This window comes from Pieris rapae, chromosome 6 (assembly GCF_905147795.1).
Source record: "Pieris rapae chromosome 6, ilPieRapa1.1, whole genome shotgun sequence".
Taxonomy (NCBI): Eukaryota; Metazoa; Arthropoda; class Insecta; order Lepidoptera; family Pieridae; genus Pieris; species Pieris rapae.
In genome coordinates this window covers 954,736-967,050 of record NC_059514.1, presented here as the reverse complement: position 1 = coordinate 967,050, position 12,315 = coordinate 954,736, and the positions used below count along the sequence as shown (strand labels likewise).

The following is a 12,315-nucleotide window of genomic DNA, read 5'->3' as shown; positions in this document are numbered from 1 at the left end:
GTTTTTTTAATTAATTTTTAATTTATTAGTAGTTGTTGATTTTGGAATGTTTTACATTGGATCCGACAGACGGCGCTACCATCGCAGTGTCAAATTTTAAATAATATTCGAATTTTAATTTTAGTCTGTGTTTTAATTTTAGACAGTTAGCGCTGCGATCAAATTAAAAAAAAGTTTTGTTATCATTGTGTTATTGTAGATGCATCCATGTGCTGGATCGTTAGATATTGTCATAACATTTGAATAATAATTTTCATCAAAATGGTCCAGAATGTTTTAGCTTATTAAAAAAAGTTAAGAAGAAGAGAAATTTTCAAATTAAAGACGTGTAGACAGGACAACGTCTGTCGGGTCCGCTAGTATATATCTATAATAGAGTTCTTTCTTTAACAGTGAATTTATCATAATACCATCGTTCCGTGGAAATTATAAAGTCTAATTATAATTAGCGCCTTAATCGGAAATCTAACCTGCCACGAGAACGAAGCCCTTTACTGAAATATGAATCGTCATTTGTTTTGTTCGCGTTCGACCTGATACAACTTTTGTACTGTAATGTTTGTTCGAGGAGTTAATCAAATTGTTTTCTTTTGTTCTGCAGTCCAAACTGATTGGAAACTTGCGGGACGTTAATTATGAAATATATCGAACCTTTGCGTTGTTTTATGAGGGAAGTCTAATTAAAATTCTTTAATAACTCTTAAAATATATTTATGAAGAGTTAAAAACTCTTGTTTATATTGATGCTGTTCGGAGGAAAACAAATATTGTTATTTGAATATTATGTAAAATAAAGTCTTACCTTAATGTCATGTAATGATTTTTTTGTTGTTGTCTGTGAAACTATTTAAGGATACTTCCAGTTGATTGGAAGTCAGCAAGCTGTGTAAGGTTGCATTGAGAACAATCTGGCTAAGTATGGTAAGTAAGGTGATCAGCCTCCTATGCTTGACACACGCCGTCGACTTTTTGAGATTAGAGCAAACCAGTTTCTTCGCGATGTTTGCCTTCACCGGTCAAGCAAATATTAAATGCGCACATAGAAACAAAATACATTGATGCACAACTGGGGACTTAATCTAAGACCTCAAGAATGACAGTCGCACGCTGAAGCCACGCCTGAGATAATATTGATCACTACAAGGTACTCGTAATGTCATCTCATCCATACTCTCTCATCTCTTGCTTCGCTCTAGTTCCCACGCAACGAATGGTACTAAATTGCCAATAAATACGATTGGCAAAGTACATGTTCTTATCACTGTCTACTTAAGAGGCGGCCACAGACAAGTAAGTAAGTAAGGAAGTTAAGGAAGTAAGGCCTATAAAGGAAAAAAATAATAATAATAAAATACGTTTATTTTGGAACATAAGATCATCTAGGTATCACTTATTCTACGTCAATCAAATCGAACTTGTAGGCATCCCTACTCATCGGCAAAGACAGATGGTGTAGGCCGAGAGAAAAAGCCGGCGTAAAAATCTCTCGGTACTCTTTTAAAAAAGCAAATCATCAAACAATATTTAAAAGAAGAAGATTGATCAATCATAGCATTGCCATGAACGAATTTCGCGTGTATTTTTATGATAATTTATGTATTTCGTTGGGCGCCTACTAAAGCGCAGTATACACAGCTACAGGTGTCAAAGAGCGATGGAACGATGCATGTTAGGGAAAACAAAAAGAGACAAAATAAATCTGTTTGGAGTTTTAGGGACGGAACGGTTTCAATATTTTTGTCTAAACAAATTATAGCTTCTCAGCTATACACCAATGATTATATCTGTATGTAATTAACGTATCTCGTACGATCGAAGTGTTGTATGCAATATCGCATTGATACCTCTAAAGGGAGCTTCTAGCCAAAAATCGAAAAAATTCAATATCATTGTATGCAACAGGCAAGCAACTTGCATCGTGTGAATTGGCTTTTACGTCTGGCCTTGACAAAATTATATTCGTGCTGAAGCCAGCTGGTGGATAGTACGCTTTCATAAATCCTGTTTAATAATGCTTTTAACATCTAGTGGTACCTAATTATGAATAAATTGTGTTGTTATGTTTAAAAAAATGCTTTATATTGGCCACTTTAGAACTTAAAAACGTAAAGTGCTTTCATATTATATATTATTAAACAATCTAAATTCCTTCAAAATATCACAAATGTTTGTTTGGTGATTGATTATATTATTATAGGTTGATAATGACACCAGTCAGGGTGGATGTAACGAATTTAATTGTAGATATTAAAATAATAATAATCTTTATTTAATTTGTCACAAAACTTCATACATGATAAGTTACAACTATTTATTAATGTATGTTAATTGTCATTCTTCTTTTGAGGGATAGTTATTGTTTATGTGAGACTGATGCCTGCTAAAGTTTGCCTGCAGAGCACCTGTACAGGCCTCCACTACTTCGGATCGACAAAAGATAATAAATAATAGAGAATAGACAATTATGGTTATAGTAAGTTGTAACGTTAACAAAAAAATAAAAAGTGTAATTGTAATACACGTGATAATGGAAAAGATTTTGCAAGTAATTCAATCTTGCTAGGCATATATACGAAATGGGAAGCAAAATTTGAAGCATTAGAAATGTCTTACAATATATACCAGTTTGGACAGTTTAATCTTAACAATAAATTTGCTTTGACCTAAATTATTCGTCTCCTGTTCCAAGATGTCTGTTATAACATTTTGATCATAACCTACAAACAATATATATTTATTTTAGTTTTTCATGTTTATTATTTTACGACATTAATTCTGTTTTCCTTAGACACATGGTCTACGCCAGACATGATGTCGATTATTGAGTCTACGTCGGTTGCTTTTTTCTTACCTTTATTATATTACCACTTTCATATGTAACTCAATTTGTTCTTATAACATATGCTTGCCCTGTTTTTGTATCTTATAAAACAGTACTTAATACAATATATTCTACAAAATTCATTAATTAAGTCTGTTCGTAATATTCAACATAACAAAGACCATCCAAAAAATAAGTACTGTTATAAATTATCACTTTTATATTTATCGTATGGAAAGCAAAATGATTCCCCGTAATGTGACAGGTATATTTGCGCATCTGTTTCTATAATCTTTATGTTTTTGAATAAGATAATAAAGTATAAATAAATAATAATAACAAAAACGTGACAATTAACGCTGTCTATATAAATACATCGTAATTTTAGCTTCATTTTATTCCATATAACTTGGGTGATCTATCAAGAAGCACGCGAAGTTCATGAATATTAATTCGTAATTATAAACTGATCCATCGTTTTCTAATCCTCTTCGCTATAAGATACGTATTAGAAATGATCATGAATAATAAAAACGAATTGAAGCTTACACCTTACTTATCACTTACCAGATCCGGTTCTCAGATGTATCTGTTTCAAAATCGTTTTTAATAGGCAGGTGATCAGTCTTCTGTGCCTGACACATGATTTATTGGGTCAAAGGCATGCCGGTTTCACAATGTTTACCCGAACGCGTAAGTGTTAAATGCTGACATAAAACATTGGCCGACGATTCAACTTACGACTTCAGGGATGAGGGCTGCACGTCCAGTACTACTTTAAAGTTATTTAATGAATGTTATCTGCTTTACAAGAATGACAAGAATGTTCAATCAATAATTTACTTGTGTAGGTGTCACAATGTACACTTATAATGTTAGTTAGTTAGTGTTGCTTTGTGTATTAAAATTAATTAATATAATTGTTTGCCAATTTCAATACTTAAACTAAAGTATCTTTTGCCTCACTGATATTGTATTTATTGTCTTGCGAGATAGACAAGTTCTATAGTTAAAGACTGATTTAGGTTAGAATAACAATTAACGTATTGTTAATATCTCTACGTTGTAAACGTTTACGAGTCTGTTTACAAAGTCATCTTGGCATTAAAATATATTTTAAATTTTAAACCTGATACAATATAATGTTCTAACGGGTGACCTAATAAGTCTTGAATAACGCAGTTAGCACACAAGAGCCAGTTAATTAGCAATAATGATATTATTAAGCTCGACTTGGCCTCAATTTAGGAATTCCTCTTAAAATTAGGTCAAAATCTAATATTGAAAGTTGTCGAAACTCAATTGTATTGTTGTAGTATGGTTTAACTCATTTTAATACAATAATGTAGAAGGATTTTTAGAGATAAAAGACACAACAAAAGTTAAAATTTTCTAAAAAAATCCAACAGAGAAATATTTTTTACAAACATTGGGCAAACGTTGTCAAATACGGACATTGCCAGAAGGCTCACAACTGCGTTGCAAGGCTTTTAAGAATTGTTTTCTCTGTCTCTCTCTTTTTCCTTGTCTTTTTTGAAGGACCCTAAGTGGAATTGTTTCAGAAATATTTCAGTGGGTCGCTGGTTCCACAAAGTGATGATGAGTGTTAAAACGCTCAGTTGTGGAAGTGTCGTTGAGGAAAAGTTCATGATGATTTATAATTTTACTTCTGTCTGTTTAAATTAAATTCAGACCATAATAAGACAAATCCTGATACGAACAAAGAGTTAGTGCAGTCAATTCACGAATAATAACACTAGTTCGGAAGCGTTTTTCCAAGATTCGGTCTTGATTTCTTACTCTCCGAACTACGCAGTTCTGAGTATACTTCTTAAATTGTTTTTAAAGACTGCGTCGTTTTTTATATCTTGCAAGTAATTCATTATTATTAATTTAGATTTCATTTGTTGTATTTATCATTGCGATTTTTATTGAGAAGAAACTAATACTAAAGGAGAAACAAATTGATCAATAGTTTGATTATTAACTTTCTAATACTTAATATTAACAAATCAAAATACAATATATGTCAAATATATGTAAGCAATCTAATCTGACTCCGTTAGTCCCCGGGATTAGATACGTTAGTAATGTATGTGTATTGCCTGAGATGTAATGGCAAATTGTATTGAAAATTTAATTTATTGTAACATCACAACATCTGTAACTAAAGTCATGATTTATGAAGACGTGCAACTTTCAACCCTGGAGTTCGAATCACGGCTGTATACCATTGCCTTATTTTTAAACAAAGAATGTTTACGGGACTGAACCGGCATGATCATACTTGTTTCAATCATGGCTTGTAGCCTGCTTACCAAACAAGCAAAATAGCAGGAAATATATATGTATACAAATGTGAAGCACCAATGGTTGTTTTATTCCTATCAAAAGCTGGCATGTTTTTAATAATGAATGGAAAAGTTGATGACAAATTGTTACAAGCAGATTATCAGTGTAAAACAAATTCCTCCGCGACTGTATAAAATGACAAACGTCAAATGCAAGCATTCCATGTGACCAATAAATGATTCATCAAAGAGATTAGCGTTTAGTTTTAGTTTATTTTTCTTTATATTAAGCTTGGTAATTGATTAATGACACAGACATGAAATTTTATTTTTGTTAATTTATTTTTTCGTTTTTTTCCTTACTAGTGTTGCCTGGAAGAGATTGCTTATTAGCTATAAGAGCGTCTGTTTCATCATCCTTGGCATACTCAATTTTTTATTACATTCACCTTGATCAAATTTCAAATGATAGTCATGGTTATATCAAGTTTATGGGCACGTTATATGCTAGAAAATGTATAGTACAAATACATTTGACAGTATTAAAAATATCAAGTGCGGAACTTTCATTGATCGTCTTCCTACGTAAGGCTATATCTAGTTTTGATCCTGACCCATCTCTAGGTCAATATCAATCGCGAAATCACGGAAACTGCGTGCGCAATACAGGTTACCTACATATTTCATCAATTAATATTTGATACAGAAGATTTTTTCTGTGTGCGATCAACCCTTAATAGAGCATATAACTATAAACATATAACATACTAATGAAATCAGAAAATTATTACTAAACTAAAATTGCTCTTCAAAGTTCTATATAAAAAAATATTATTTTTTTAAAAAAATTTTACTTTTCTCATCAAGCAAATTCGAAGGAACAAAGAATTCAAGAAAACGCTACGTAATTCGTAGCAGACGTAGCTCGCGGTAGAGGCGTAGCAAGGTCGCAGGCTGCGCGGGATCCGCTCATGACCCACTTCCGGGTCAAGATCAGTGAATGACGTCACGCGTTTGCGCACTACATTTACGAGGTCTATCAATGGATTCACATATCAAATATTCATACCTCAATTGCTTCCTCTCCTTGAAACGGGATATTATATGAATTTAACTTAGCAAATTGAATATTATAATTATAACCGAGTTCTAACTTTTACGTTCGTAACGTTCTATTGTGATTTTGGAAGTTATATTAAAGTACGAATTACAGACTAATAAAATGAAGAAATATGAATAATATTTTTCGATCTTACCAACAGAATAATAAAAAACATGAACTGGTTATTTAAAGAAAAAAATATCATCATTCCCAGATAGATGAACGATTTATCGTCCCTGAAACCCCCCTATCTACTAAATTTAATGAAAATCGTTGGACCCGATTTCAAGATTTCAATTTCGATTCCATAAGAATTGCTCGTTTAAGTATATAAGAATTAAAACATAGGGAAAATAATGACGGCTCAAATTTAAAAGTCTTGCCTCCAACTTCGAATTTATTCTATTTGGAGTAGAGAGTCTTTGGGCGTGGAGTTGTGCACAAACGCTAAATACAGATTTAAGACTCTAACATACGCCGATGACTTTGAGGATTTGACCTCTACTACAAACAATAATTTCCTAACGCTATCTAGTCTAACAAAATAGTTAATAGTCTAACAAAACTACGTGAATACGAAACCAATTATTAGCTAAATATAAAAATTTATAAATAAATTTTGGGCTAGAAAAAATGGTGGCTGCCAATTATTTAACTAGTACATACATGATTTTTTTTACATGTTTAAATCGTTCTGAGGTTAAAACTTTTTAATGTCAGTATAGCTAAAATACCGAAACCGAGTCATCATCATCAGCTGACGATGGACTCTGAAAGTGGGTACTGGGTCTCGAGGATGGCAAGCAGTAGACATACCGTCATTGAGCTCGTTGTAATCAGCTCAGCGAGACGATACTAAAAATGTGACTATATGAACCTGATGATGGACTCCGAAGGTGGGTACAAAGTCTCGAGGATGGCAAGCAGTAAACATACCGTCATTGAGCTCGTTGTAATCAGCTCAGCGAGACGATACTAGAAATGTGACTATATGAACCTGATAATGGACTCCGAAGGTGGGTACTGGATCTCGAGGATGGTTAGCAGTAGACATACCGTCATTGAGCTCGTTGTAATCAGCTCAGCGAGACGATACTAGAAATGTGACTATATGAACCTGATGATGAACTCCGAAGGTGGGTACTGGACCTAAGCGAAGAAATGCTACACCTATAAAGGTACATCGCCACGGGAAACAAAATTTTTAAATTTGTTTTAATATTCTTTTTAATATTTTATAATTATTTGTCTAATTACTATGTAGGTTAAGAAAATTATAAATACTGTATAGTTGATTGTTATGATTACTTATAAACGTTTTTTTTAATATCAAAACATTATAACAGGAATTCCGTAAAGCATAAATTTGTACTAAAGGAAATCAAATAGAATATTGAAAAGGGATTCCCAACCCGACAGTCACGCCCACACAGTCTGCTGGCATACTTGTTCATAACCTAGGATAATGTCACTGATTTAATAGGATATATAATATGTATTAATGGGGTCAACTTCAAAGAGTTTTTACTAGAATTAGTTGGTGCGTGATGCGTGCTAATGACACCATTCAACAAGCCTAATATTGAAGATAGTCACTACTACAGAAAATTGTTGTCTATTGTTTCATATGATTTTTATTATGATAGTGTTCCTAACTGTACCATTACTTGCACACAATTGCATTGATACACGGCCGGGATTCGAACGCAAGACCTAGCTTAGAATACCAAAAGCAAAATCTTCTCGTTTTGGTGATGTTTTTTATTTATTTACAATCGAAACAGATAAATTATAATTACCTTAAGCCACTAGGTATAAATAAATTTTTCTGAGAGTCTGATTTATGTAATAATTTTGTAATAAAAAAAAGATAAAGCAATAATGACAAAACACACAGGTGAAAACACCTATTAGGTCTGGGCCTCAGGTTTAGTAATACATTTATATAAATGTGCCCAGACCTAATAGGTTTTTTCACCACTATTTTATTTTAATCTGGGTCTGCTTACTTCCTTACATTATTCACCGCGATCGAACCTCGAACACCAATTGCGCAAACCGCAAAACTATTGAGACGGTTTCCAGCACAATGTCACGATGCTCCCAGATTTTGTAAGCATCGTTATTGGTGTGAGCAGAATATTGTAAAATCGATCGCTCGGAGTTTTACCAGCAATTTTAAATGCATACTTCAGAAGTAGCGTTCTCGTTCATCGAATCAATGTAATTTTTAGTAATATCATCTTCTGTATGAAGGTTTGGTGATTTTAAATTGTTAAATATAATTACTGAAAAAGACGCATAATGAGCGGCTAATTAACGTTTACCGTTCAGAAAATTATTTCCATATAAAAATGATCTTCACAAGCCTCCATCCATATCATTAAGCCTTATAATTAATAGCTTGAGAGCTGCTTTGTTGCAGGTTTTAATAATCTGATTAATGTGTTTTACAGACAGCTATTTCACATTTTATATAAGTAACATAAAAATACAACAATATTCTGACACACTCTAGAATTGATTCTGTCGTGGGCATGTTTTTTAATAGATATATCAATGATTTTAGGTACGTAGTAAATTCTACCCTAACCTACAATTTATAGCTTTTATAGCTAAACTGCTACAATACAGAATACATTCCGTTTCAGAAAAGGACAGGTTTAGAAGGTGTTGCTTAAGATTGTTTATGAATATAATATGTTTTGAACCGTTGAAAATTAAGTTTTTAAGAAAGCCTTAATTGATAAGGTTTTCTAGTTATGTAGTGAAGGCACCGTCCTTACGTCCGTTTTTGTACGATGCAGTGAAGAAAAACATCGTCAGAATCATGCCTCAGACCCAAAAGTCGACTCAAAATTATCACGTCTCTTAAGAAATCTAGAGACCTAAAAATAATATGTTGTATTTGACGTAGACGTTGCTCATGAAGGTTTTAATTATAAGTGTATAGAATAACTATGTGGGAAATAAATATATTTAATTTACTTTTCGATATTATAGGTATTTCAATAATTCGTATAATAAACCAATACCACTAAGTATCTTAAATTTTTTTTACTTTCAAAATTTTCTATTAAAATTTTTCTAACGAGTTTTTGGTTGACTCCTACACTCGCACCCTTTGAGTGGCAGGTGTCAACCCTTATATGGTATTATTAAAAATCCTTGAAAATGAACACAACGGGGATCATTACAGTCCTCTCAACTTAATGGAGCTTTACCTGATCAAATTTTAATATTTATCTCGCGTAACTGATGAATTTATTATCGTAGAAATAAAATTTATAGACATGATGAGCTGCTAAATAATGTAGGCACCGTAAGCGTACCGCAAGTATAAATCGTGCTTGAATCTGTGTCAAAGTATATAAAACTTAAAGCAGAGACATCTTTGCATTGAGGTGTGTGCTTTAAAATATTCATAAACTATAGAATATGACAACTATACAGATTTCAAGGTCTCATAAAACAGGAACTCCACATCCTCCGGACGAGTTATCGCATTTTATCACAGTATTTATATATATATATATATAATGCTTCTATTTCAGAAACTATATTAATGTTCACATTTATTATTATATATTCATAGAAACATTTTCACGAGAATAATTATACAAAAAAGTGAGTATGGATAATTTATTACGTTTTTCCCATATGGAAAGTGGAAAGGGCGACCAGTAAAAAGAATGAGAGGTTTTTAATTATTAAAGGGCCAAAAACAAATAAATAATATAGTACTATATTTTTAAACAAAAAATCTATCCGATTATAAACAAAACTTACCATTCAAAAGCTCAGTTAATCCCAACTTATACTGAATATGTAACGCAAAGCTTAGATTAATGACCGGTCCATTAGCAAAGTTACAATATTCTGGATGATTAATCTCAATTAAATTGCTTTTAATCATATTATAATTAAAATTTAATAAGTTTTAATTTAATCTGACTGTGATGCTTTTGAGTTACATATTTTAAAAACTTTAAAATTCCATTTTATCTCATTATCATAGGAACACTTAAGAAAAACTCAATTGTTCTGTACGAAAACATTTATAAATTAATTAAATAGAACCAAACACATTTATGAAAGTAGGCGAAAAAACAAAAGCTCTGGAAATCTCTTTATAAAAGGACTGGAATTAAAACATTAAATATATAATAAACGTAACTTCAATTCCAAACTCTCTAGTAATCTGATTAACTTCTTTTACTAGCTGTAAAATCCATATAGTATAAGTTTAATTTATTAGAAAACCTATAGAATATAAATATAAACTAGTTATCAAATAACGAGAATTGCAAATAATACTGGACGTACTGGTCTGTGTTATCGTATCAATGCCAAATTCTTTGTGACAGCGGTTTTAAGCCTTAAAAAAATTCAAATAGAAAAGTGAGTATAAAATCTCATAAATCATCTAAAATGTGCGATCCATAAATCGCACACAAATTGAACTCTGTCGGAGGCCACTAACCTTCAGTGAGGCGCGCTTCGCGTGAATCGTCGAGGATCAACAGGTGCGGCCGCCTTGCACGACCGAGCTCGAGCTCGGCTGACGCGGTGCTACTAACTCGCGGAACGCCCATCCCGGCCGGCAGTCGGGGAGCGAATGGCGCTCACCCCTTGCCCGTTGCCTCAGGTGAGGGCTGGACCTTGAAATTTGAAAAAGGAACCCTTTGTACACGTGTTTGAATTGAGAAATACATTTGGCGATAGGAAGCTCCTTTACGAGTAACGAAATTACTTAAAAATTTTAAACTGTTAACCCTACCTTAGATTTCGTTTTAAATAACTACATAAAATGCAAGTTTGAAATTTTGTGTGAATGTTGATTTTATTACGTCTGTTATTTTACGTGTTCTGACTTCGCTTAGTGCTTTTGTAAGTTCTGCGAAAACAGTTGGGAATTCGTCCGTGCAATTTCATGCAAAATGAATCTGCTTTAATTCGCTTGACTGTAACAAAGGGGAATCCGGGTAATCTGGCTTCAATGGGACTTCCTGTAATTTGTGAAAGTTTAATTTTTTTCCTATTTTCCTTTTAACAAAGTAAAAGTAATTTGTAAAATATTGTAACTATACATCATTCTAAATATTTAATGATGTTAATAATTAATTATTGTCATATAAAAATGTATCAATAGTAGGCCTCATATATTCAAGTTGATTTTTTGTTACATTATTGGTAGAATAATTATGAAGAATTTTATTAATTTGTAGTATGTGCTAATTAAATTATAAGAGTATAAAATTTTAAGCACCCATACTTTAATATAAAAGTTTCAATTTAAAATCCTCATACAAAGTTCGAACTTGGAAAGCGCTCAGCTGAACAAGGTTGCTAGCTACGTCACTCGTCACCTTCTATATAGATAGATTCTACATAGAAGTATTGAATAAAGTATACATGTATTTATATATGTCACCCTATATATCTTTTAGAACGGAGCCTGCTCAAAATTAGAAAAAAGTATGAAATAAGATACATAAAGTTAGGAAGCAATACCCCAAACTCTCAATCTCAAACTCCTAGCATAACGGGTGGCCCCAAAAGGATGCAGCTTGCCTATTACTGAGATACCTAAAGATTCTTGGAAGAGGCCTTCACCTGCTAAGGGGTTCTTGTAAACCAATTAGTCTAGTTTATTTCCATTTAAAATTATAATAGGTTTAACTTTACTTACATTTTTCTATGAAAGGCTTTGTGGTATTTTATTTTTTAAATAAAAAAGGATAGAACTATCGACCTACAGTTTATAATGTAATATTATAAAAAAATTATATGTAAAATGCTAAAATCAATTAAATTGTAGTTTTATATAACGCAGAAGGTTTACCTGATACAAATATTGTGTAAAACAAAACTTGGCGATTGCAAAGAGTGGTGAAGAGTTTATTGCCAGTTCTTTTTCGTCCATTCCACTCCCTTGATTTGGACTAGCAGTAAAAATAAGAATTTATCGTTTAATATGTATTTCTTTATTGACGTTCATAGACATAAATTGTTACAAAAAATATTAAACAATAAATATAATAGTATTTTGATGCGTTCTTATTACTTACCAGAAAAATTAAGAAACATATTTATTTAAT

General features: G+C 32.2%; 1 protein-coding gene across 3 annotated transcripts in view; it reads right to left on the bottom strand.

Moving 5' to 3' along the window:
• The window catches only part of LOC111000179 (synaptotagmin-10), a 61,831-nt gene extending 51,018 nt beyond the window's left edge, over window positions 1-10,813 (bottom strand). For all 3 annotated transcript variants that reach the window (XM_045628712.1, XM_045628710.1, XM_045628711.1), the window contains exon 1: window positions 10,698-10,813. In XM_045628712.1, the coding sequence (XP_045484668.1) occupies window positions 10,698-10,809 (112 nt within the window). In that variant the 5' untranslated portion in view covers window positions 10,810-10,813. The remainder of the gene's footprint in view (window positions 1-10,697) is intronic.
• Window positions 10,814-12,315: the final 1,502 nt, after the last annotated feature.